A 26780-nucleotide genomic window follows, 5' to 3' on the forward strand; every position below is an offset into this window, starting at 1 on the left:
AAGTTGGATCGAAAGGGACTGGAACACAGAACACCAAAATTGCCAAATCGAAAAAATTCCAATCCAAGTCGAAATGCAGAATAGGGCTGAATATCATGTTAAAGTCTGTGCTCGTCACTGTCTGTGTTGTTTCATTTTATTCTTCCATTTTTGTTGTTGTCTTGTCGCTGTCAGAATTAAAGAGATACTCTTCAGCACTGATTCCTTCAAATACCATAGCTACCCTTAGTCGTGTTTGTAGCTCGGATTTATTGCCAGTAGTACCCAATCCACGGGCTTCCAACTCCTTCAGTTGCTGGATCTTCAATTCACCCAACTTTGCCATGTCCAAGTTGTATTCGAAATCTTCGGAATTTATTCAACAATTCCTCTTCTGACACAAATTGTAACGAATTTAGGGTATATTCCGCTTATTTGAAACCTTCTGCTAACGTTCGAATCGCAAAACTGTTGAATAAATCACTCCGATATTTAGTATTGCAAACTGGTCTTTATTTAGATTAGTTTTAGAGTAGTAATTCACAATTATACTTCACAACCGATGCGTGTTTAAATCAAACTGAATTCTGACTACTCAGCTTGCGCCGCTTTTATACTCTCCGTTGCTTCATTCGCATATTTCTACTAAAGTCTAGACGTGTCGCCTTCTAGAACTGCTGTATCTCCTGCTTGGTAATTGAGCTACATATATGAGTGTATATGTGTAACAACTTCGGCTGATGACTACATCTGTGCGTGTGAGGTATATCTTGGTTGCCTTGTACATAAGAGTGGCTGCTTCATGTTGTTGTTGTTGCGTGATTATTAACTAGCCTAGTGATGTCAACATTCGCCACAATACTTACTTACGTGAAATCAATCTTTAATTTTATCGGTTAATTATAAAAACTTATACAACCCACATATAGTTAATCATAACTTACTCTTACGCCCCGATTCTGAGCGTTACCGGTAAAATAGTACCCAGAACATATGTAACCGAATATCGTTACCAGTTCTTTTATCCGCGATTCTGGCCCAAGTGGTAACGCTGTTATCACCGAAAAACTCACCAGTGTCTGTGGAGAAATGTGAAAGGTAGTTTTCTTCGCTTTCACGGTGTCACTTTGTCCGTTTGGACCAAAAATGGGCCCTTCCAACCCTATTTGATCCGCTGGTCCCTTTTCTTCAATTTTGGTCCTTTTTAGGCAGTAGCCACGATTGGTACTTTTCTTTCTTTTTTTATTCAGGTAAAATTTCACAATATTGCCCAAAAATTCGCCACACTTTCGTTATCCCCCATATAATTTTGAATTTACTTCAATGAAACTCTCACCATAAAAAATTGCTCAGTCAATAAAATGTACCAGAACAATAACATTTCACCTAGGATATAATTTATGCCAGGCATTAAAAAGAAAATTGTTGGTAAACACATTGTCGTTAATTGTTGATGAAATAACCTAATATAACTTACTTACTTACTTAATTGGCGCTTAACCGTCTAAACGGTTATGGCCGTCCAACAAGGCGCGCCAGTCGCTCCTTCGCTCCGCCAACCGGCGCCAATTGGTCACACCAAGGGAGTTTAAATCGTTTTCCACCTGGTCCTTCCAACGGAGTGGGGGCCGCCCTCTACCTCTGCTTCCATAGGCGGGTTCCGATAGAAACACTTTCTTGGCCGGAGCATCATCTTTCATTCGCATAACATGGCCTAGCCAGCGCAGCCGCTGCGTTTTAATTCGCTGGACTATGTTGATGTCTGCGTATAGCTCGTACAGCTCATCATTAAATCTTCTTCGGTACTCGCCATCGCCAACGCGTAGAGGTCCATAAATCTTTCGAAGAACTTTTCTCTCGAACACTCCCAAAGCCGCTTCATCTGCTGTTGTCATGGTCCATGCTTCTGCCCTATATAGCAGGACGGGTACGATAAGTGACTTGTAGAGTATGATTTTCGTTCGCCGAGAGAGGACTTTACTTTTCAATTGCCTACCTAGTCCAAAGTAGCATTTATTGGCAAGATTGATTCTTCGCTGGATTTCAGTGCTGATGTTGTTGCTAATGTTGATGCTGGTTCCCAAATAAACGAAGTCTTTTACTATTTCGAAATTATGGCTGCCAACAGTAGCGTGGTTGCCAAGGCGCATATGCGCTGACTCTTTGCTCGATGACAGCAGGTACTTCGTTTTGTCCTCATTCACCATCAAACCCATCTTTACCGCTTCTTTTTCCAGCTTGGAGTAAGCAGAACTAACAGCGCGGGTGTTTAGGCCGATGATATCAATGTCATCATCTAATATAACTAATGTAACTAATAATAAAAAACTCTTGTTTTATAATAATATTAATAACGGCTAGATATTTCGATGGGTTATACAACATTATGTAAAATATATGAAAATAAAAATTGCTTCTCGCCTAGCATAGCTTATAGCGAGCATTCTGCCGTGAGCCTAACACTTTCAAAACTTATACAAAGAAATTCTATTCATTACTTCTCGTTTGGCACGTTGATATTTAAATTTTTCTCATCCAGCTCAATGAGTTCAAGGAGTTCCAGGACTATTGTGGTGTTAAGCCACGCAAGGTAATTGAAAACTAAGTATATTGGCACAAGAAATATTTCAACTCGAAGACAAAAGGAAGCAAATGCAAACGAGATTTGATTTCGGAAGAAATGTTTTGTTTAAATTATTCCCGTAGGTGCTAGCTCAGGGGTTCCTGGGATCAAAACTCACACTTACTGAATCTAGGATCTGATATGAAGTTTAAACGTTAAGGAAAAAAGTAAGCATCTATAAAAATATTACTAAAAAAATCGCCTAGTTTCATTTATGGTTTACTGAGTTTTCCACATACATAGTTCGGCAACACCAGAACGCAAATTTTGAACATTTTCTTACTAAAACTAACTGCACTATACATTTTATTTGATTGCAATCAACAACATAATTCTAGAACCAAGAGCTTTGTGGCCAAAACTAGGTTCACAACGTTTGGTTGGTGAAAGACATAGACTTATCCTAGGTCAAAATATAGAACCATTTTTGGTTGCATGCACATATATTTGCTTGTTCAGCTTAAATTAAAGGAAAGTCTTCACTATGTTTAGTAAAATTTTATATGGAAACATCCTAAAATTTTGTATATTATACTAGTAAAATAAAACAAAAATATGGTCCTTTTTTTGATGAATTTTGGTCCCAAATGAAAACATGATGTGGCAACCGTGTTCGCTTTACCGAAAATATCTCACTTGTAGATACGAGGTTAACGAATAAACGGAACGATGTTTGTGTATATGCATATTATGCATGATAACCCTGCAAAAATTGTTGGATAACGTATTCCATTTTCTTCATGTTAGAGTACTCTAACAATACTCTTTTGCAATGCGTTTGCGGACCACCATCAGCCGATCATTGCTCGTTTTTTAACGACCGTGATCACGACCCGATGACGATCGAACAGAGTTGCCAAAAGTAAAATATTGCATACAAATAACTGATAATAAAATTTTACTATGGCAGCTCTGATAAAATGCAACCCCGCACTGCTTCTATGTATACATACTATAAATAAAAAAAAATAAATGTAGGGCGCGATAACCTCCGAAGAGATCTAAGGCCGAGCTTCTCTTCCAATTTGCGTCGTGCTCCTCTTGATTTTCCCTACAAATTGGCCGGACGGGACCTACATATTTTATGCCGACCCCGAACGGCATCTGCAAGGCAGATGAGTTTTCACTGAGAGCTTTTCATGGCAGAAATACACCCGGAGCGCTTGCCAAACACTGCCGACGGGCGACCCCGCTTAGAAAAATTTTCTTCTAATTGAAAAACCTTATTTCTAAAATTTTGATGTTGCGAACCCAGGGCATACGGTGTGATAGGCGGAGCACGCTACCATCACACCACGGTGGCCGCTATTACTATAGTACAGAGAAATATTAGTTTCTTTATTCACGCAAATGCTGAATAACATAAGGATATTCATAGTATAAAATATAAAAGTTGTATTGCTCTTCTTCATTTACTTTCATTTTAAATTAAATTCACTCCGATAATTCTTTCCGACACAATTCCTCTTTAGTACTTTGGCATATGATCCTCTGTGGGTGCTCAATGGAGTACTACAGTGAAAGTACTTTGGAAAGTACTCTCACGTATGTACTCTATGGAATACTCACAAACAAAGCGAGAGTGGGATCACCTACTCCTCTCCTAGGACATCGCAATGTTAATTGGAGCACATTTTTTGTATGAATACAGATTAGTTTTGGAACACTCCTATACTCCTAAAGGAGTATTCCTTACACTATTTATGGAGTACTCGCGTTTTTTGAAGGGAAGTTTCTACATAGGTATATTGTAATTTATTTTGTGAAAGTACATAATGTAAATAAATATGTATAGCAAGAGGCAACACTTTTTTACTATTATCTTTACTTATTTGCGCTTACAATTCTTTATTTTTCAGTTTTGCCTTTTTCTAACCAACAGCTGGTTTGTGGTTATTTCGATGTAACTACCTACTTTTGTGGATAAAAAATTATCCGGCTACTTTCGCGGGTAGAATATCAGAAGGGTGTAAAAGTTGCCTCATGATTTCGTTACCGTGGTGAAGAATGTTGTTACCACACTAGAATCGGGGCGTAAATGTCAATTTGAGATAGGTATATGACCTACAATATTAATATATGACCTACAATATTAAGCTATCTTCTCACACAAAATGTATTTTCTCGATAAAACCTCTGTATTCACCCCATTCTGCATTTCAACTACGTTCCCGTTCTACCCTCCGCTTTAATCGAAGTTGGGTATTCTGCATTACGACTGAATCGTAAAGAGAAGAGGAAGAGCAAATTATTTTTCGAAATCAGCTGTTGGTACGGAATGTGTGAACATTGGAACAAAATAAATTAAAGAACATTTTTAAAGAAAACACTGAAAAACGTTTATATTTTATTATGCACGCCATTTTGTACAAAAAAAAGCAATAGAATATATTGCCGCAGTGTTATATTTTTTTGAGTGAAGTGCTTTCATAATTGTAAGTGTGTTTTTGTCGTTCTTTTGGCCAATTCCCTGCCGTGGCCACCAAGTTTTGTTAAGACGGATTCCTGCACGAATATAGTTGACATTTTCTGAATTTAAAGGATGCTAATTTCATTGCACTGGTCTAAAATACTTTATAAAGGTTTATTTATTCTTTCCGCAGGGATTGTTTACGTTTTCGCTTCACCTTCCTCTACGCCGGCAGCTTGCTTTGGCATATAACTGGACCCAACGACAGACACAAATTATAGCTGTCTATTATAATGGAATCAATAGCCGCGGCATTATTTGTGGAGTTGGAAAGCAACGCAAACGAAAATGGCCAGGCGAAAATGGAAAGGCAAATATTGCAAGATTTGTGTAGTCCATTGGAGATGAGTGACGAATTGCATGAAATTGAACTTAAAAGTGGTAAAGTTTAATGACTTATTTTCTTATTTAGGTTCAAAAAAAACTTTCGACTTAATAAGGATGCTTTCAAGTATGTGTTACTTTTGCGGGGCAAATACGTCCAAGGACTTCGACATCGACATGTTGTTTTTGACCTGGAAACATATAAAAAACAATCATCATCAATCATTCTACGTTTCTTAACAAGTTTTACTTACATTTTTGTTAAAATTCTGTTATAAATTAATAAAAAAATAAAAAGAAAATACTTTTCCTACAACTAATTTGCAACTTAGAAAAACGGAACTCCGATCGAAATGCAGAATACACAAAATCGAACGATTCGAAGTTGGATCGAAAGAGATTGGAACACCGAATACCAAATTTGCCAAATCGAAAAAATTGCAATCCAAGTCGAAATGCAGAATAAGGCTGAATATATGTGACCCGGTCTATGAAAAGGTGGCTTATGACTCAAAAAATAAATTACGACAAACAGCTTTTAAAGATAACCAATGCATTTCTTCAGTTTCTTATCGTGATTTCTTTTCTACACCAAAATGTCGTCACTTTCAGTGGCAAACATTTTTAAGATTCTCACTTCGCCCTGTGAAATTATAGCCACTTAAAATGTTCAGTGCCACCCTGCATGACTTGAAAAGAACAAAAATTGTAACCATTTTTACAAAAAAATTCAGTTCGTGTGGTTGTTCGCTGTCAACTGTGTTCGCAAATTGGTTTTGAGTGAGGCATAATGAGACACATACGTACATATATAGCATTCGCTTCAGCTTCGTGTGATTCATCAGCTAATTGACAGGGCTGTTTTCTGCACCATCAGTGGCAGTGAAGGCCGTGACACAATTACATTTTTCATAAAGATGCATTGAACACAAGCATGGTTCAGCTATATACAGGTTGGCTCATCTGTAAAGCAACAAAATATGTCTGTTCAAATTGTCAAAATTTGTGTATTGGTGTTGGTGCGATTGGTATGGAATGGAAACATAAAACTTAGCAGTTTTTGTATGTGTAAGTAAAATGTTGTCAATGTGTTGGTTTCATTTTGAGTTTGCCATCTCCTTTTGACAATCCCTTCGGCCATGCAATGACATAAATAAAATCAGCTGATGAGACGAGCCAACCTGTACATAATTGAACCATGGAACACAAGCTTATACTATGTTCAAACAGAAAAATAAGTTGAGGAAATTTCGATTTGAATTGAGTGCTGTTCATACAACTCGATTTAGCTTACACAATAGTAATTTGATAGCTGGTTGGCTCATCTCTACAGCAAGAACATACCTTTGTTCAGACTGTCAAAATGAACACGCACATTATTAGGCGAATGAAATGGAATGAAAACATAAAACTTTGAAATTTTTGTGTGTTGTAAGAAAATGTGTTCAATGTTTTGGTTTCATTTTGAGTGTGCCATCTTCTTTTGACAATCCCTACTCCAGTGAAATGAAAGACATAAAATCAGCTGATGAGATGAGCCAACCACATAGTTCAGCCATGCGTAACTGACGTTAAAATATACTCAATAAACACACTTTACAATGTTGCATTTGCAGTTTGAAACAATTTATTACGCAATTTTTTTAAATTGGCAATTTATTATTACAATTTATTATATGACAAATTGCGTAATAAATTGCCCAAATAGTATAAATTGCCAATTTGGTGTGTGTTTGAACCTAGTATTATGCATTCCAATAACATCGCCACCAGTGTTGCCAGGTGATGAAAAAAAGAAGCTAGATTGGCAAAAAAAAAAAGGTTAGAAAAAGCTAAATTTAGAAAAAAAAAGCAGCTAAAAAAAGGCCAGAAATTTTTTTGGTTAATTCATTAAATTTTTTTTTTATATTTTAGTTTAAACATTTGAAAATAAAAACTTATAAACATAACTTCTTGTTTCAAAACATATCAGGCACATTTTCCTTGACTAGCACATGGAATTACTTTAAATGATTGCATATGTGTATATACAAAAAAAATATATTACAAACTAATTATTTATATAAAATATTCCCCGTCTGAAGAATCAGAAGAGCTTAGGTCTGCGTATAAAGTTTGGCTATTTACCACAGATATGAGATCATCGGTAATTTCAAAATCATTACAACATTTAGATAAGCGTTTTAACGAGCATCTAATATTAAGCAGCGCATTAAACATTTTAATTTTTAGTTTGTTCCTTAATTTAGTTTTCAGAATTTTCATGCCACTAAAAATTCTTTCAACCTTCGCGTTACTGAGTGGTAATACTAAAAAACTAAATATGAATTCGACAAGTTCTAAAAAAGGAGGTTCGTTTAATGCATTTTTATGTTCTCGGACTTCCGACCAAAATTCCATGGTGGAGTGTATATTTTTCCATTGTATAGTTATAAGTTTTCGCCACTGCAGCTCTATTAATGCTATTTGACTTGAAGAATAACTACTTCTCTTTCTCAAAGTAAGAAAATACATCTGGCTTTGAAAATTTCAACGAATTTTCAGCAGAAAAAGAATTAATCTTTAGTAGAGAACTCATATTATTAGGTATTAGGTGTTCACAGGGACTATTGAAATTATTTTATTTTAGAAATTATTAAAAATACATTCGGAGTAAAAAAGGCTAGAAAAAAGTCACGAAGCTAAACCCAAAATTTCGAGGCTAAAGGCAAAAACAAAAGGCTAAATCTAGCCTCGAAAAGGCTAACCTGGCAACACTGATCGCCACAATAAAGGCGAATTCATTACAGGTGGTGTTATCCCATCAGCTGATTGCTTCTTCTTGATAATTTTCCATACAAAGCCTTGTACATCAAAATGTCAGTTAATCGAAATCTTATGAAAATTTTCTTCTGACTTGACATTCATTACGGTGAATTGATTGAATTCGCTTTGCCACCACCTGGTATAGATTCGCCTTGGCCACAATCAACCAAGATGTTGCGTTTGTAAATATGAAAGAACTTCAGACTTGGCAATTGAAGTTTATTTCGCCTTGCCCATTCACATAAAAAAATTCGAAAAGCACTGGTATAAACATTATCCCTATACAATAAAGATACTTGCTAACATATTTTGTGCCGTATTCATTTGTTATATTACAGTTTTTACTTGCGAAAAATGTTAGAAAATTTACCAACCAGTGGGAAAAATAATTTCACTTGCAAAGTGTGTCAACACCCTTAACCAAAACAAATGCCATCCTTCTTCTTATGCTTTGCTTGTAACAAAATTTGAGAGATGGCTACTTTTCAATAGGGGGACTCATGATAGCATATAAACTTATAAGGTGTAAAATTATATCCATTTACACACGCGGTTATATGAACGCACCTAGTAATACTCTTGATAAACTTGATTGTTTTTCAGCTGTATTATTTCCAAAAAAATTTTTTTGATTGTTATACAAACTAAAAAATACCAAGATTAAGTGAAAAATCAAAACTATAACGCCTTTACTTGCTGATGTTGGATATTTTTGATGAAAATGCCGTCTGTAATGTCTGCAAGGTTGCATTCCTTTGAGTTTACCGCGTTTACACAATGAAATGTGCGCGTAAATTTATACAAATTGTGTAAATGATTTTTCATACAAAATTTGACAGCTCGTGCGTAAACTAGATAAATTTATACGTTTACACACTTTATAAGGCATTTATACGGTTACATGAGTCCCCCTAATATCAGATGGCGTCAGTGTCGCTCATTCTACCGTTCTCCATAAAAAAAGCGTGTTAAACTCATCTATATGATAAAGTGCTTATGTGTCGGGGCTTTGAGGGCAAGTGATGGTGCATTTTTGGCCATTTTTAGGGGAAGGTTGTTGAGAAAAGATAATGATGCCTTCTATTGAGGCTAAGCTGATTTTACAACAGAACACAACATTTTGAAGGGTTGGCGTGAAGGCGACATTTTCGTGTAGAAAAAAAACACCATTAGTAGTAGTAATTTTTTTTTGAGTCATAAGCCACCTTTTCATAGACCGGGTCACATATATGGACCGATTCTTGACTCAGGGAAGAGTACTTGTTGTTGTTGTAGCAGTGCTTCGCCCCACCTAACAGTCGCGACCGATCACAAATTGTCATCAAGAGTACTCAAGAAGAGTACTTATTTGATTGATATTTTTTAATGAATTATTTTAAATGTTTTATTTATCCAAAAAAAAACGTAAATTCTACAACTACATTGTATATTTGTCTACTCGCATTTGCTTTTAACTGTCAGCATTATATGATTCGTTTGTCGTATCAGATAAAGTGCACTTATAAATACTGCATTCGATCTGAAATTAAAAAAATTTAATCTTAACGATTTGACCATATGTTTTGTGTCCAAAAAATTGTCATATATTTTACAAACAATTGAGCATATAATTCAAATTTTTGAATCCATTCACTACCGCTCGATGTAGCCAATTTTTTTTTATTACTTGGTCTTCAAAATGTTAAAAAAAAACTTGTGGCAGTTAGCATAGACATGATCTTGCGATATATTTGTCCATCCCCTTACACTGTTGCTGTTTTAACCGCAATAACATGCCCCGATGACTTTTTGCATGTTATGGATATGAACAGGCCTTTGCTGGATTGAATCAGGTAGTAGCAGGTTCTGCCTCGAGCCCAACTGGCTCGGCAACGATTTATTTTTATTATTTTTTTAGACCTCGCCTTGCTACAAAATGGCCAAGATGGAATGGGTCATTGGATTTCCATTTAGCGAATTGGCAAGCCATTGTGTGGAATAAACAAATTGGATAACATGGCTTTTAAAGATTTTTGTGTTACCAGAGCTTTGTGCAATCGTTCCAGGTGTTGTTGGCATGCCCTTAAGACAGCTTTGAAAACATTTTCCTGATATCAAATCGCTTTGAAGACTACTGGACAGCGTTTACTTGGCATGGGGAATCATTTCACATAGCCATTTGTAGGCTCAAATATTCTTTAGTGCGCTCATTTTGTTCATAAACTGCTCAATAAAAAACTTTTACCTATCAAACTTTGTAACTTTGCACAAAATATAGAAAAAATCTGAATATTTTAACATAAAACTTTTACTCTTCATGTAGGCAAGGTTTAAAAGGGTTTATAGTTATGCAGTTTATACAAGTCCTTCTAAGCGGAGTCGCCTTTCGGCAGTGATTTGGCAAACACTCTGAGTATATTTCCGCAATAGAAAACTCATCTGCCTTTTAGATGTATTTCGGAGCCAGCGTAAAACGTGTAGGTACCGTCCGACGCAAGAGGAAGGAAGAAAACCTCGGCCTAATATATCTTTGGAGGTTTTCGCGACTTGCATTTATTTATTTATTTAATATTTCCATTTTCCACAAACCGTTTTGGGTTGCTGTTTTTAAATCGTTTGGCATCTTGTGTACCATTTGGTACCATTTTTGCTATGATGAATTTTTGATCAACCTTGTCCTTTTTAGTTTTTTTTTTTTTTTGAGATAGCAGCTTTAAGCTCAAGTCGGCAAGTTACATGAAGACGTGCATGAATGTAGGTCTGATGTCCCACAGAGTTATACTAAGCTGATATTGTTTTCGTAGTTTATGCTGAACCCCAGAAAGACGAAGTAGGCACAGTCTCGAGTTTATATCCGTCAACAGTGATATAGGTGCCAAGGCACGGATATGCTGATTCTTTCTTGGATGGCGTCAGGTGGTTTGTCTAGTCCTCATTTACCGCAAGACTCTATTTTTTGCCTTTTTATCTACTTCATGAGAAGCTAGTTTTGAGTTTAAATATAACTTTCTATTCTGCGAGTCGACCTAACATAATGAAAGCTTAAAAAATATGTAATGACTGAAATTTCAAGCTTCAAGCCTTGTCCTCCTCCACTTTAATCTATGACGGCTGGTACTTAAACATTTACTATACTCACTGTCCTTCTTTAAAGTACTCTTTCAGCGTTGTGCTAAACTTTTTAGAGTATTTCACAAACTCTTTTTTACGTTGTTCCACAGCTTGTTTGCCTGTAACGCCGGGTATAAACGAACCAATTTCATTAACCACATCTAAAAGTTTTTTTATGGCGCTTGCAATTTCTCTAAAAAATAAGAACACTATTAATAGTTTATAGATCAGTTTGAAATTACACAAGTACTTTATAGTTTCCAAAAAAGCTTTGCGGTCTGTGATTTCGTCGGGTATACGACTGAGTATAACTTTCAACGCCACGGATTTGCGATTTAGCTCTTGGAATGACTCTTCAGTACGTGTAAGACGGTATTCATTTACTAAAAATAAGTAACTGAGTTATTGAATGTTTTTTAAATAAATAAAATTGTTTGTTTTTCAACTCACAATCGGCCTCGGCAATATTCCCTTGCAATCGTAGTACTGCCTCATTGAGATTTACATTCAACTCTGCTCGACGTATAATGGCGGTTACGAGGTCATAACACAGACCTGGATTATTCTGTTCACATTTCATTATGGCAGACTTTAGCGATTGTGCTGCACCCACATCACGACGTTCCAACTGGAAAATATATAAACAAATAAATATCGAAGTGTACTCACACTTGGGAAGTAAATGTTTTTCCAAATCATTTCCCTGTCGAAACTTGCCGAAGCCTGCATAACCACCTCAAAAAAGCCCGTCGACTGGCGAGGCATGGTTGACTTACTGAAGCGCTTTCGAATGCATTATGAAAAGTATAATAAAATTGTAAAAGCTAGATACTGTAAACTCAAGTTCAGAAAATGTAAGTTCTCAGAGTCCAGCATCCGTAACTGCGCCAATCTGCCACCACTTCGTTCTGGATATTGTTACTCTTAATTATCTAGAATCAATCCCGACATAAGCAATGTATGTCCTGCGTGTCATGTATTTCCACATAACAGTAACCATTTTTTCAATGGAAATGTGGAACGATATCTATCACACCCACATCACTTTGGTCCAACCCTATTGAAAATGCAAGTTTCCTTATACTTCCGTTAAGGGTTAGGTTGGGCTAGGTTGAACTGCCCGGTCAATGTACCTAAATTTAAATTTTTTCTTGTCACACTTATGCTGCTACAATCACAAAAATTTTACAGGCCGTCTTGTTTTGATTTCGCATTCAAAACACATTGCGATCATTTTCTATTAGCAATCTAGGAGTGTTACATATATGGGCACGGGACCATATATTCCATTTTTCCGATATTAGATGACGCTATATTACTTGTTGCAGTCGTTAACGCAATGTTTTGACCATTATGTCTGCAGGTGCATACAAAGCTGCTTTCGGGGAAATTTTTAGAGCTCCCAGTATGGGATATTGATGAAAACTTGTGAGTAATAGCATCTATTGAATGGGGCGAAGCATTGCTACAAGAATGGCAAACTATACGCTTCTCAAGGCAGCCGGTTCTATGTACCGGAGCGACTCGGGGATTTTTCCCGAGCAAGGGCTGTCATTTCAGTGTAACCCCATTTAATTTGTTGCATCCTTGGTAGCACCCATTGGATAGAACTAAGCACTGCTACACCAACAACAAGGCAAACTATGATTGCCACTGGGCAGGAGGAGGAGTGTAATAAGGGATTCAAGGGGTTGTGTAGCGCAATATATAGCTTCTCCAACCCAATTGTCAACCTCACCTTCGAGCGGCGAATCCCGTTTCACTAACAGACGAGGCTCTGGCGACCCCAAGCTCCTCATGGAACTTGGGGGTGGGAAGGGAGGGATGGCCTGAAGGTTTAATGTGGCCATATAAATCGTTCCCAAGTTGGTCGGGCCAGCACCTTAATGGTGCTGCTACCGGAGCGTATCGGATCTGTATCCGACAAAGGACCATCACATCGATAACACTCCCCAAAGCCTTCGGGGAGTGACCTAATCGCTACAACAACAACAACAACAGGAGTGTAATAACACCTTAACCTGCTTCTTTAGAGCTGCCTCAAATAAATCCACTTAATAAACCAAATCGGCAATAGAGCAATTAAATGAAATACGCAGCCGTGAGTTTTCAATGCAGCATGTGACTATCACACTATCAGGCGGCCACCGTGGTGTGATGGTAGCGTGCTCCGCCTATCACACCGTATGCCCTGGGTTCAACTCCCGGGCAAAGCAACATCAAAATTTTAGAAATAAGATTTTTCAATTAGAAGAAAATTTTTCTAAGCGGGGTCGCCCCTCGGCAGTGTCTGGCAAGCGCTCCGATTGTATTTCTGCCATGAAAAGCTCTCAGTGAAAACTCATCTGCCTTGCAGATGCCGTTCGGAGTCGGCATAAAACATGTAGGTCCCGTCCGGCCAATTTGTAGGGAAAAATCAAGAGGAGCACGACGCAAATTGGAAGAGAAGCTCGGCCTTAGATCTCTTCGGAGGTTATCGCGCCTTACATTTATTTTATTTAAGTGACTATCATACCTTTGCAAGGATCGGCCTCAGCAAAACTGGAAAAATCAACGAAGATGTTGGTGTATCACCACCCATTGTCATTTTTTTCTTCAGACAATTTTTACACTTTGCTTTTTTTTTTGTGATTCAATTCACAACTTTGCAGAATGTTCTAATCTTATGTAGCTCACGCAAAATAGTTTCTTCTACAAAACTAAAATTTTCCCAAAAATTATAATTTTAGTGAAAACTTTCAGAGATAGCCGACGTGTTAGAGCTGACAGAAATATCGATAGCGTCGATAACTAGTAATTTGAAGCGTATTCGATAGGCTTAAGGGCGAATTAATGGTGACTTATAACCATGAAGCCATAACCAGATAAACCAACTGGGCTCGAATTACATATTCCGTGATCGAAACGGCAATCGTACGAATAAAGATTACGTGACTGATCGTACGTGGCAATATTGGTATTATGAGGTACGTTCAATAACGTATCGTAATTTATGACAGGCAGTAATAGATTGAATGGTGATTTGTAATAGATACTTTGACAGTTAAATGTCATATTCTGAGTGTAAATAAGAAAAATTATTTATTTACATTGTGGAATAAATTCCTAAGCAACTTTTAAAAGGAAAAAAGGGGAAAAGAATTGTTTACAAAAAAATTAACACAGGTAATTCTAGTGATGAGTGCACAATTAATAATAAATATAAAAAAGAGGTGGAAGAGAGTTCCTCCTCTTGCTTCAATGATATTTTCCTCCGCTGATGTTATCAATTTCTCCTCGTATGGTCCACCACCAGTCCGAGACTTTGAGCTCCGGTTAAAAGTTAATTTTCGCTTCGCTTGGTATTTTTGGTCAGCATATACCTACAAATTATAAATATCACAGAATTACAAATTATCATACCAAAAGATGAGTGTTCCGATCGGTTGTTTGATTTACCTTTCTCCACATTTTTGCATCTTTCATAGGTGGGCCTACAGCGTTAATTTTTTAGATAGATCTTCCCACAATCGTTGAGATGTCGCCTTTCCTTGGGCACAATTTGATATGATGTTTTTGGCCAGGTTGGGGTGCTGCTGCATAAATTCTCCCATCATCTCCTTTTGCTTATAATTAAGCTTATTTAGATGCGTCCTTTGGGGAAACAAACATTTTATATTATAAATACTTTTAACTAATTTTATATTTATTTACTTACATTATTAAACTCGAAATTTTCCTTTTAGTGTTTGATAAAATTTTCCTTTTTAGTTGTGCTAAGATCACTTTACTTTTTTAAAAACAAATTTAAAACGTAAGAACTATAAATTAATTCGTTTAATTTTCAAACTACAACCAATTTTTAATGCACTCGAACGTCTTTTTGCTATCGTATGAAATTTTTTGACGTTTACGATTTGTTGTGTACGTTCACTGAACACATAATACCGAATTTCGATAGCAGCTATTCGTTCACGTATCACGTAATACCAAATAAGTACTTTTAAGAGACGAGTGTTCAGTTCACGGAATACGTAATTCGGGCCTTGAACAAAGGTATGTTGTTGCTGTAGAGATGCGATATCCATACACCATATGTACATCTTTATAACAGTGAGATGTCTGGCAGCGCTAATTGCCAATTACCTTTTCTCTTTGTATTCTCTGCTTTACCTTGATCTTTGATTTTCTACAAGGAACATACAAGGGATTTGTCAAAGTTTGCAGAACAAAAGTGGGAAAATCTTTTTAAATAAATGCTAAAATAAAATAAAGCGGAAAATAATACTTATAAAATGTTAAAAGTAAGCAATCATTAAATGTTTTTTAATCTAATTAAGCTATACAACTTTGACTATGCCAAAACTTCTGCTCTTCAATAGGTTTCTACGGGACAAGGCAAAGGCCTGCGTACTTTTGAAGAAGTTTGGCCAGAAAAACGTCTGATAGTGCTGAAATTGCTGAACCAGGAAACTGTGTCTCAGTTGGAATGGCAGGAACTATTTTATGGTGTACATTTAGTTTGTCTGTGGGATGAAAAAGGTGCAGCAAAAATTTACGACTGTTTGCGAACGGATATCATTGAATTTATCGTGCATGCTCAACGCAAAGTGCAATCTCAACGCGGCGAGCAGGCACTACTGACCACATACATTATAGAGTGGCGTAAATTTTTCACACAATCCAATTACCTGCCATTACCATTCCGACAGCTAGAGCAATCGCTTCAATTCAAAGTACCAACGTCTTCGCCATCAACATCAGCATCCAGTTCCTCTGCCGCTAGTACATGTGCAAATGGTGCATCAACATCTGCTGGCGGTGGTCCCTCCACATCAGCTGCTGCTACTTCATCATCCTCCTCAGCTGGTGGTAGCGGCGCCAGTAAAAAAAATTCCACAGATGATTCCATTGTACGTAAACTAATGCTTGACTCTTGGAATGAAAATATTTTTCGTGATATAAAGGATCGTCTACAAGAATCAGCAATGAAAATTGTACATGCCGAACGTAATGGGGATGCATATGATGCACAACTCGTGATTGGAGTGCGTGAAAGTTATGTAAATTTATGTTCGAATCCAGACGACAAACTACAGATTTATCGTGAGAATTTCGAGGCAGCATACTTAAAAGCAACTACGGCTTTCTATAAGCTTAAAACAACAGAACAACAACAGGCAAATGGTGTATTAGCTTTCATGCGATATGCCGATGCTAAGCTGCGAGAGGAGGAGACACGGGCGAAGCGTTATCTGGAACCCAGTAGTTATGGGGTGCTTGCACAAACTTGTGTAAAAGTCTTGGTGGGTGATCACATGACTACAATAATAGCGGAATGTGCAGCGCTCATAAAAGAATACGAAACAGAAAAATTAAATCTCATGTTCCGACTGTTGGATCGTGTACAGGATGGTGTTGAGCCAATGTTACGGGACCTGGAGAGTCATATTGTTACTGCAGGCTTAGCGGATATGCTTTCTGCCTCAGAGGTGATTACGCAAGACTCCGAAAAATATGTAGAACGTCTATTGGAATTATTTAATAAATTTAGTTCGCTGGTAAAGCAAGCATTTAACGATGATCCGAGATTTTTAACAGCGCGCGACAAGGCTTTCAAGACTGTTGTCAATGATACAAGTGTATTTAAAGTAAGGTGTATTAAATATGCATTGCATATATGTATGATGAACTTATAAACGAATTTATATTATTTCACAGTTGGAACTGCCTACTGGTTTAACAAACCGTGGCGTTAAATCTATAGCACCGGAAAGCAAGTGTCCTGAACTTTTAGCTAATTATTGTGACATGCTACTACGCCGAACGCCATTAAGTAAGAAACTTACCAGCGAACAAATTGATGCACGTTTGAGAGATGTATTACTCGTACTGAAATATGTCAACAATAAGGATGTTTTCATGCGTTATCACAAAGTACATTTAACTCGAAGGTAAGTAATAAGCTTATTAATGAAATAACTATAAGCAACAACTTCAAAAAAATTTTAGATCCTGAGATTAGATTACATAAGGGCGTTGGAGCGCTTTAATATATTTAACTTTTTTTTTTTAATTTCATTAGCGGTGGGCATTGCATAGCAGACTTGGTATTTGTTGCATACTTTCAGGAACCAGCTTACCAAAAAAACAGGGCCTTAGACTGACTTGCTCACCATGCGAAATGGAAAAGTTGCACAAGTCCGCCCTTAAATTTAAAGCTTATCTTGAGACGGTCTCTTGCTGCTTGCAAGTACATCCGAAATTATTTTATTTTTATTGAAATTTATGTATTGGGCATCTGATTTTTAAAATTCATGTCATTATTTTTATGTTGTTTTTGTAGCGATAAGAACACTCCCGGAAGGCCTTGTGGAGTGTTATCGATGTTGACTGCCCTTTGCCGGATGCGGATCGGTACGTTCCGGTAACAAGCACCATTAAGGTACTAGCCCAACCATCTCGGGAATGATTTTGTATGACCACATGAAACTTTCTAGGCGATACCGCCCTTTGGCCCCACATGAAGAACTTTGGGTCGCCAGAGCCTCGGCTGGTTAATCCCTTGAAAGGGTTGCGCTATACAACCCCTTGAATCCATTTGGTAATTAATCGCCTCTTATGACAGGCATACCTCCCGCGGGTATGTTCTACGCCCCTTACCCGCTGGGGTGGCTTGTACCTTAATGGTGTTTGTTACCGGAACGTACCGGATCTATATCCGGCAAAGGACCATCAACATCGATAACACTTCCCAAAACCTTAGCTACAACAACAACAGCGCTTCCTACAATATGTAAGGTATTCCTTGGTCGACAAATGTAGACGGCAGGCCAACAAACGCGCAAAAACGCATAAACACAGCGCGTCTCCTATTAACATCACCGCCAAAAAGGTTGTCAAAACCATAAAACTTGCTAAATCATCTAAAGCAGTAGAACCAGACAAGATTGCCATACCGATGCTTAAAATCCATGGCTAGGAGGGATTAAAATATTTGGCGCACGTTTTTAACCTTTCTCTGTCCACTTTCGTCATCCTTGAAAAATGGAAAATGGATGGTACCGATTCTAAAGCCTGGGAAACCAGCTAATATAGGAAACTCATATCGCCGGATATCTTTCCTGCAGCCAGTAGCCACGGCACTTGAAGCTGTCCTGCTCCCTAATTTCATCGCAAACCGGTGACTTGCCAATCATCAACGTGGCTCCGAAAATTCATAGGACCACCAGCGAGCTAAACGTCATCAACACACAAATAAATATTTTAAACGCCTAAAATTACGTAGGCATACCAATAGCGCTATCATTGTCCCTTTGGGAGCCTAAGAAGGAATTGATATTTCCAAAAGCTACATTCTCAGTTAAAAAACATGTTGCAACCAAACTTTCAAGCTCGAATATTTTAAACGCCTAAAATTACGTAGGCATACCAATAGCGCTATCATTGTCCCTTTGGGAGCCTAAGAAGGAATTGATATTTCAAAAAGTTTTTAAGACTTGTGGGTCATAAAAGCTTATCATGGTCAGAAAAATGTCACAGACTATTCATTACCTGATGCCTTTTTATTGAATTTTAGACTAATACTTAGCACCAGTGCAGATAGCGAGAAAGAGGAAGATATAGTTGAATGGTTGCGTGAGGCAGGAATGCCAGCCGATTATGTAAATCGTTTGGGACGCATGTTCCAAGACATTAAAGTGAGTATCTCTGAACGTGGTATTTGTATATTACGAGAAAATTAATATCTCTCCAATTATAGCTCAGTGAAGATTTAAATATTCAATTTCGAAATTGTACCGGACGTCATGATGCTATTAATATAAAAATACTCAACGCCGGAGCTTGGGCACGTTGTTCAGAGCGTGTCTCTGTGAGTTTGCCACTTGAGCTGGAGGACTACATTCCGGATGTAGAAGAGTTTTATAAAAAAAACTTTTGTGGCCGAAAGTTACAATGGTATCATCACATGAGTAATGGCACAATTACGTTTGTTAATAACTACGGACGTTACGACTTGGATGTGACCACATTTCAAATGGCAGTGCTGTTTGCATGGAATCAACGACAGCATGATAAGATTTCATACGAAAATCTTCGGTTAGCAACTGAGTTGCCAGGTAAGTGTGTATATCTTCTTTTTTTTAATAAGGTATAGTGGTTATCGGGGAGTGATGCCAATTCTAGTACCAGTCTTATTGTCGCGGTGACAATTTGTTTGTTACCGTCGAACCATTGAGTCCGCTTTGCTTGGTTATCTGTGTAAAGTGGCATTGTAATTGCCACGCACTTTTGGGTGCACATATGCTGCGAGTCACCTCTTTAATTTCTTTTAATAAAAAAATTGTTATTTTGAGTTGTATTAAAAGTCCTTTATTCGTCAGCTATTTATAAGTTCTTACACTTTTAGTTTCTTTTGTATATTTGCACTTTTACACTTTAGATTTAGTATTATGCATCTCTAATTTAGTATTAACACATCAGTTTCTTTAGTCTCAGTATTAACAATTTATTTAGGTTTACGTATTTACTATTATCGCGTGTTATACCAGCCGCCGGCTCAATTCAAACTTAAAACTGTAGAAAAATGCTGAAGCTTCAAAGCGGCCCTGCCGCTATGCCAAAAGTGCATAGCGGTAAAATCGCATGATGCAGTGGCGTGATAGAGTCGAGTAACGGAAGATTCACCCAATCAGAATTCTCTCCGTCATTCGACTCTTTCACCCAGTAACACCAAGTGCATACATGCATGGTTGCATGTGGGGGTGATGCCAGCTATTTTAGTTTTTAGTTTTATTTTTAGTTTTTAGTTGGCTGGCACTACATGACGCTACATCTGTTTTGTTCTTACTTTTTTGTTTATTTTACTCGTTACGCTACATACTTTGATAGTTTTATTCAATTAACATTTAATATATTCATACTATTCACCTAATTAGATCCCGAGCTCAGACGCACACTATGGTCCTTGGTGGCATTCCCAAAACTGAAAAAGCAAATTTTACTCATGGAGCCCGTAACGATAACAACTCCAAAAGATTTTTCAGAAAATACTTTATTTTGTGTGAATCAAGAGTTTTCTGTAATAAAAAATGGCAAGCCGCAGCGAAGAGGAAAAGTAAGTTTATTGTATAGTATGTGAGATATTTTATTTGAAAAGTTTATTCATAAAATTGCTGTTTCTTTTTATGTACAATCAACATTTTGGTCAACAGATGAACATGATTGGCCGTTTGCAATTAAGCACCGAACGTTCTCAACAGGAAGATAATCAGTCGATAGTGCAGTTGCGTATTTTACGTACCCAAGAGGCCATTATAAAAATTATGAAAATGCGTAAACGCTTAAATAATGCCACACTACAAGCCGAATTGATTGATATTCTTAAAAATATGTTTTTGCCATCAAAGAAAATGATTAAGGAGCAATTGGAATGGTTAATAGAGCATAAATATATGCGCCGTGATGATGATGATATCAATACATTTATTTATGTGGCTTAGAGTATAAGAAAAGGGCAACACAACAAAAGATTAGAGTGAGAAAAACATTTCTGCAAAATATAGATCTTCACTCCTTAATTCATTTTTACTAGACATACTTTCATCACATACACTTTAGTTTTTCGGCTTAACCAGCCTCCATTTTGAAGCATTTCATTGTGGAGAATGCATTTTTTAACGAGACTTATAAGCAATTTACCGATTGTGAGAAGGGTCCCGGAACGAAACTTCAAATGGAACCTGGGATCAAGCGTTTCGAATTGAGTGTGCTTGGGTTTTACTGCATACATCCAAATGCGCTTTAAAATATATTAGTTGAATAGGTTTAGTTATATTTAGATATACATTTATTTATCTTTAATTTATAAAGAACTATGAGCTACTTCGTAATTGATATCTACAGCAAGGGTACACTGTAACGTTAAGTTTCACGTTAATCAAAAAATTTCAGTCGTTTTCCGTTGAAACGAAACGAAATCATTTCGTTAAGCTAATTTTAATTTCTCACGAAGTGAAATGGTATCGTTTCGTTTGTTGAGTATCCTTTGTCTGCAGCCTAGTTTTATAATTCTATACACTGATTAAGTAAAACCCAATACCATTTTATTTAATATTACAGCACATAGCGTGATAAAATTATGCCTGTTTTATTCGTATGATTTAATTATTAAAATTTATTATTTACAGTTAGCATAAGTGTAAACGTTTCTTGTTTTCATATTTATCTCATAATTGTATAGTTTCATTGTATTTAAATTTCATGTTTATAAACAAATGTTAATTATATTAAATTAAGTTTCAATCAGGCAAACAACATTTTTCTCATTTGTAGGTATGTATGCATGGCGAATTGATGAAAATTTATAAAGCAATTACAACTACTTGATGACCACTAAATGAAAATTAGTAAATAAAATTTTAGTTGGGGATAATTATACATATTTATAGATACATAGGTTTGCATGGATGTTTTATGTAAAGATGCAACTTCTTAACAGCAATAATTATTATGGTATTATATGGTATTTTCATACATACATACACCCCAATATATAAAATCATACACACACACTGTGTTATACATAAATATACATACCTAAATATATATGTTAGATTTTGCGTGAGGACTATGTGTGAAGTAATTGTGAAAGGCCTAAATTAGTTATATATCAGCTTCGAATAAGTTTAACAAGAACTATAAAAACCCAATACCACTTATACAAAAGAATGAATATTATGAATGAAACTAAGAAAACATACATTTAATAAATGATAGGATGATCTTAATTCAATGCAGTTTATTTTTTTAGACATACCTACAAGCGATTAAGAGCGTTCTTGACACTTGACATTTGAAGGTATTGTAACGAATTTAGGGAAATCCTGATTATTATGCACCTTGTGCTCCTGTTCGAATCGCTGAACTGTCGAATAAATAACTCCAATATTTAATATTGCAAACTGGTCTTTATTAAGATTACTTTAGGGGTACTTCACAGCTATACTTCACTTCACAAGTAATAGCGTGTTTAAATCAAACTGAATAGTCATTCCTAAGCTTGCGCTGCTTTTATACTCTCTGTTGCCTCGTCCGTATATTTCTTCAAATGTCTACCCGGTTCACCTTCTGAAACTGTTGTATCTCCTGCTTGGCAATTTAGCTATATGCGTGTGTATGTGTGAGTAACACCTTCGGCTCATCACTACATGAGTGTGTGTAAGATATCTCTTCACTTCGAGCTGCTGGTTATGAGTGTTCATGTACATAAATTTGGCTGCTTACTGTATTTGTTGTTGCGATTGTTTACTAACAGCATATTGATGCTAATATTCGTCACAGTATTGTAAAATTGTGACATATATTGGAGTGGCCATGCGAATAAGCGCAGTTTCGGCGTCGGATTCGTGGTGGGAGAGAGACTTTGTCGCCAAGTGCTGGCGTTCACGCCTGTGGACGAGCGTCTCGCCGCTATTCGAATAAAAGCAAAATTTTTTAATATATCATTCATCTGCGCCCATGCGCCGACAGAGGAGAAAGACGATGAGGTGAAAGACACTTTTTATGAACAATTAGAACGCACATACGAGCGCTGCCCCCGTCATGATATAAAAGTCGTGCTTGGCGACTTTAACGCCAGGGTGGGCAAAGAAGGTGTTTTTGGCCCTACAGTCGGAAAGTTCAGCCTACACAATGAAACTTCTCCTAACGGACTGAGGCTGATTGACTTTACCGGTGCTCGAAACATGGTCATATCAAGCACGAGGTTCATGCATAAAAAGATACATCAAGCTACATGGCTGTCGCCTGATCGAAATACTCGCAATCAGTTCGATCACGTTGTGATAGACGGACGGCATGCCTCCAGTGTTTTAGATGTGCGAACTATCCGAGGACCTAACATCGATTCGGACCATTATCTCGTTGCAGCCAAAATACGCACCCGCCTCAACGCGGCTAAAAACAAGGAACAAAAAACACAAGGAAAGCTAGACGTCGAAAAGCTTCAATCACAACAGACTGCCAATGATTTCGCAACTCGACTCTCACACCTGCTCTCTGAGGGCACAACTCATCCTGAAGGAATACAGGAGCAGTGGGAGCATATCTCCAAAGCACTTCATACTGCCGCCGAGGAAAAAATTGGTTACCGGCGGCCACGAAAAAACAACTGGTATGATGAAGAATGCCGCGTTGCAACCGAAAGAAAAGACGCTGCCTACAGGGCTACGTTAAAAGCGAGCGCGACAAGAGGAGTGTGTGAACGCTATCGTGAGTTGAAAAGGGAAGCGAGACGCCTTTTCAGGAAGAAAAAAGCAGAAGCAGAAATCCGTGAGTGCGAGGAGCTTGAGCTGCTAGCCACCAGGAATAACGCCCGAAAGTTCTACCAAAAAATACGGCGACAGACGGAAGGTTTTAAGACCGGGGCTAACTCCTGTAGGAATGAAAACGGCGACCTTGTAACTGATGTCCAGAGAGTGCTTAGATTATGGAGGGAACACTTCTCTGCTCTCCTAAATGGAGGCAGCAATTCACCGCGCAGAGATGAAGAACCCGATCCCGCAATCGATGATGATGGAATATATGTCCCCCCGCCCGATTATGACGAAGTTAGAATATCAATAACCAGATTGAAAAACAACAAGGCCGTGGGCGCTGATGGATTGCCTGCGGAGCTATTCAAGTTCGGCGGCGAGGAGTTGGTAAGGCGCATGCAGCAGCTTCATAGCAAAATATGGGCGGACGAAAGCATGCCCGACGGTTGGAATCTAAGTGTTCTTTGCCCAGTCCACAAGAAGGGGGATACTGCAAAATGCACCAACTATCGTGGAATCAGCCTTCTTAATATCGCGTATAAGGTCCTTTCAAGTGTATTGTGCGAAAGATTGAAGCCCACCGTGAACCGGCTGATTGGACCTTATCAGTGCGACTTCAGACCTGGTAAATCTACCATCGACCAGATTTTCACAATGCGCCAAATCTTGGAAAAAACCCGTGAAAAGAGAATCGACACACATCACCTCTTCGTCGACTTTAAAGCCGCCTTCGACAGCACGAACAGGAGCTGCCTATATGCCGCTATGTCTGAATTTGGTTTCCCCGCAAAACTTATACGGCTGTGCAAAATGACGTTGAGTAACACCATCAGCTCAGTCAGAATTGGGAAGGACCTCTCCAAGCCGTTCGAAACTAAACGAGGTTTCAGACAGGGTGACCCCCTATCGTGCGATTTCTTTAATTTGATGCTGGAGAAAATTATACTAGCTGCAGAACTTAACCGCACTGGAACAATATACTATAAAAGCGTGCAATTACTGGCATATGCTGATGACATTGATATCATCGGCCTAAACACCCGCGCTGTTAGTTCTGCTTACTCCAAGCTGGAAAAAGAAGCGGTAAAGATGGGTTTGATGGTGAATGAGGACAAAACGAAGTACCTGCTGTCATCGAGCAAAGAGTCAGCGCATATGCGCTTAGGCAACCACGCTACTGTTGGCAGCCATAATTTCGAAATAGTAAAAGACTTCGTTTATTTGGGAACCAGCATCAACACTAGCAACAACATCAGCACTGAAATCCAGCGAAGAATCAATCTTGCCAATAAATGCTACTTTGGACTAGGTAGGCAATTGAAAAGTAAAGTCCTCTCTCGTCGAACGAAAATCATACTCTACAAGTCACTTATCGTACCCGTCCTGCTATATGGGGCAGAAGCATGGACCATGACAACAGCAGATGAAGCGGCTTTGGGAGTGTTCGAGAGAAAAGTTCTTCGAAAGATTTATGGACCTCTACGCGTTGGCGATGGCGAGTACCGAAGAAGATTTAATGATGAGCTGTACGAGCTATACGCAGACATCAACATAGTCCAGCGAATTAAAACGCAGCGGCTGCGCTGGCTAGGCCATGTTATGCGAATGAAAGATCATGCTCCGGCCAAGAAAGTGTTTCTATCGGAACCCGCCTATGGAAGCAGAGGTAGAGGGTGGCCCCCACGACCAGGTGGAAAACGATTTAAACTCCCTTGGTGTGACCAATTGGCGCCGGTTGGCGGAGCGACTGGCGCGCCTTGTTGGACGGCCATAACCGTTTAGACGGTTAAGCGCCAATTAAGTAAGTAAGTAAGTAATTTTAAAGTTACTTGTTAACAGCTTTTAATATAAAATTAGCGCACTAGTTGGGTAGGATTTCGAAATAAGAGCCTGCAGAATACATATATATTTAGCAAAGCAAATTCTATTTACCGTGGATATTTCCCGATCAAAGACTGTCACACACAATTTTTTATCATCGGAGTGGCTCTTCGCAGTTTGATTGCTCCAAACTTTCTCGCTTCGGGAAGGTATTGAACCTAGCCCTGGTCCAAGAGAGTACTTTTCCTGCGTCTGTCGGACAAAAAAACATCTAGGACGGGCATACTAGATCCCAATTTTCAACGACCCCTAAGTTTCTACAACACTTTTGTGACCTCTTGCTGCCGGCGTTTAGGGACGACGCGTGGCTCACGTTCAAGCATACCACCTCTACCTACAATGTTGCTCAGCAGTTCACATCAAATGCCCGCTGTTTCTCACGCCAAACGGCGCATACAACCTATACGGCTGCACCAGCCCACCACGCCTCCCCCTCTTCTTTTCGGTACAAGCAGTCGTGTAACGCAGAACCATTAACTCTTGGTCCTTCACACTACTTGCTCCGTATTCTATCTGAGCTCAGAATATTATGATTCCGACAGCGGTTCAGTACAGCTCATGAATTGTTCCGTGGTACTTTCCTAGATGTTCTTGGTCTAACAACGCCGAAACGTCAATTCACTACTGCATGCTCGTCTGTCTTTTATCCCCAGAGTGGTAGCTACCTTCCCATCGCACATCAACTTAAGCGTAATATTCGCATCGCCGTGACTCAATGGACGAGGCTAGGCCAAATCAGATATCTCTGGGAGTCAGAGACGGGTGAATGCGCCTTGAAGAATATAGCCTTTGTCGAGTGTGCTGTCCGATGATGGGTTGGTACTTGTGTTTTGGCAGCACGGTGCACCAAATGCACCGGTCGGACTGTTGACATTTCTAAGCCCAGAGCATCTATGAAGGTGACAAGGCGTGGACTGCATTGGACCAACGTCGCTATCATAAATATTCTTAGTTGGCATACGGAGCACATTGTGGGGGACAAGGAGTTGATGACACTTTCGTATGCGAGTGCGTGTGTCGAAAAAGAAGGGGTGGGAAGGGGGTAAAATCCGGTGCTCAACATTGCTACGTAGATTATGGTGATGGGTTGCTGCGGCTGCGTTAGCTGGACAGCGGCCAGTTTATGTGGCCTGCTGGGTAGCGTAGCTGCTAGGAGGTGGCGGAGGTACGCTTGAGAGTGAACCACGGGCCGTCCTTTGACGCGAACAGTAGGGATCCACAAAGGTTTTGTAGACATTTAGGGGCCACTAACGTTGGGTTCTAACCCCGAACAGCCTTTTACACGTGACACACTGGCAAGAGTATGACCGTA

At 38.4% G+C, this 26780-nt stretch overlaps 2 protein-coding genes and 1 long non-coding RNA gene across 5 annotated transcripts; 1 reads left to right on the forward strand and 2 right to left on the reverse strand.

Moving 5' to 3' along the window:
• Positions 1-4919: 4919 nt before the first annotated feature.
• Ccm3 (programmed cell death protein 10 Ccm3) lies at positions 4920-14063 on the reverse strand. 2 transcript variants are annotated; one of them, XM_067759466.1, is made up of 5 exons: positions 13807-14063; positions 11742-11919; positions 11542-11674; positions 11320-11484; positions 4920-5587 (listed from the first exon to the last, which is right to left on the reverse strand). In XM_067759466.1, the coding sequence occupies exons 1-5, from the start codon at positions 13876-13878 to the stop codon at positions 5461-5463; spliced, it is 675 nt and encodes a 224-aa protein (XP_067615567.1). In that variant the 5' UTR covers positions 13879-14063; the 3' UTR covers positions 4920-5460. The 2 variants fall into 2 exon arrangements, with proteins under 2 accessions (XP_067615567.1, XP_067615569.1); XM_067759468.1 differs by lacking the exon at positions 4920-5587 and adding an exon at positions 9546-9720 and having other exon boundaries at positions 13807-14062.
• Positions 14064-14445: 382 nt separating this feature from the next.
• LOC137236625 (uncharacterized) lies at positions 14446-15431 on the reverse strand. The gene is made up of 3 exons (XR_010948520.1): positions 14989-15431; positions 14730-14924; positions 14446-14653 (listed from the first exon to the last, which is right to left on the reverse strand). It is a non-coding gene; the product is annotated as an uncharacterized lncRNA (long non-coding RNA).
• Positions 15432-15438: 7 nt separating this feature from the next.
• Positions 15439-22068, forward strand: Cul5 (cullin 5). 2 transcript variants are annotated; one of them, XM_067759470.1, is made up of 8 exons: positions 15439-15574; positions 15653-16921; positions 16992-17224; positions 18850-18970; positions 19033-19390; positions 20210-20388; positions 20486-20808; positions 20866-22068. In XM_067759470.1, the coding sequence occupies exons 1-7, from the start codon at positions 15566-15568 to the stop codon at positions 20771-20773; spliced, it is 2457 nt and encodes an 818-aa protein (XP_067615571.1). In that variant the 5' UTR covers positions 15439-15565; the 3' UTR covers positions 20774-20808; positions 20866-22068. The 2 variants fall into 2 exon arrangements, with proteins under 2 accessions (XP_067615571.1, XP_067615570.1); XM_067759469.1 differs by having other exon boundaries at positions 20486-22067.
• Positions 22069-26780: the final 4712 nt, after the last annotated feature.

This window comes from Eurosta solidaginis, chromosome 1 (genome assembly GCF_040869045.1).
Source record: "Eurosta solidaginis isolate ZX-2024a chromosome 1, ASM4086904v1, whole genome shotgun sequence".
Classification (NCBI taxonomy): domain Eukaryota; kingdom Metazoa; phylum Arthropoda; class Insecta; order Diptera; family Tephritidae; genus Eurosta; species Eurosta solidaginis.

What these genes read in the sequence shown, in the direction of transcription:
- Ccm3 (XM_067759466.1), bottom strand. Translation starts at nt 13,878, where the DNA reads ATGACAATGGGTGGTGATACACCAACATCTTCGTTGATTTTTCCAGTT. An exon ending in TGAGGCCGATCCTTGCAAAG is followed by an intron (nt 11,920 to 13,806) that starts GTATGATAGTCA and finishes TATATTTTCCAG; the next exon opens with TTGGAACGTCGTGATGTGGG. An exon ending in GAGTACTTTAAAGAAGGACA is followed by an intron (nt 5,588 to 11,319) that starts GTGAGTATAGTA and finishes ATATGTTTCCAG; the next exon opens with GTCAAAAACAACATGTCGAT.
- Cul5 (XM_067759470.1), top strand. An exon ending in AAAGTACATTTAACTCGAAG is followed by an intron (nt 17,225 to 18,849) that starts GTAAGTAATAAG and finishes ATTGAATTTTAG; the next exon opens with ACTAATACTTAGCACCAGTG. An exon ending in GCATGTTCCAAGACATTAAA is followed by an intron (nt 18,971 to 19,032) that starts GTGAGTATCTCT and finishes CTCCAATTATAG; the next exon opens with CTCAGTGAAGATTTAAATAT.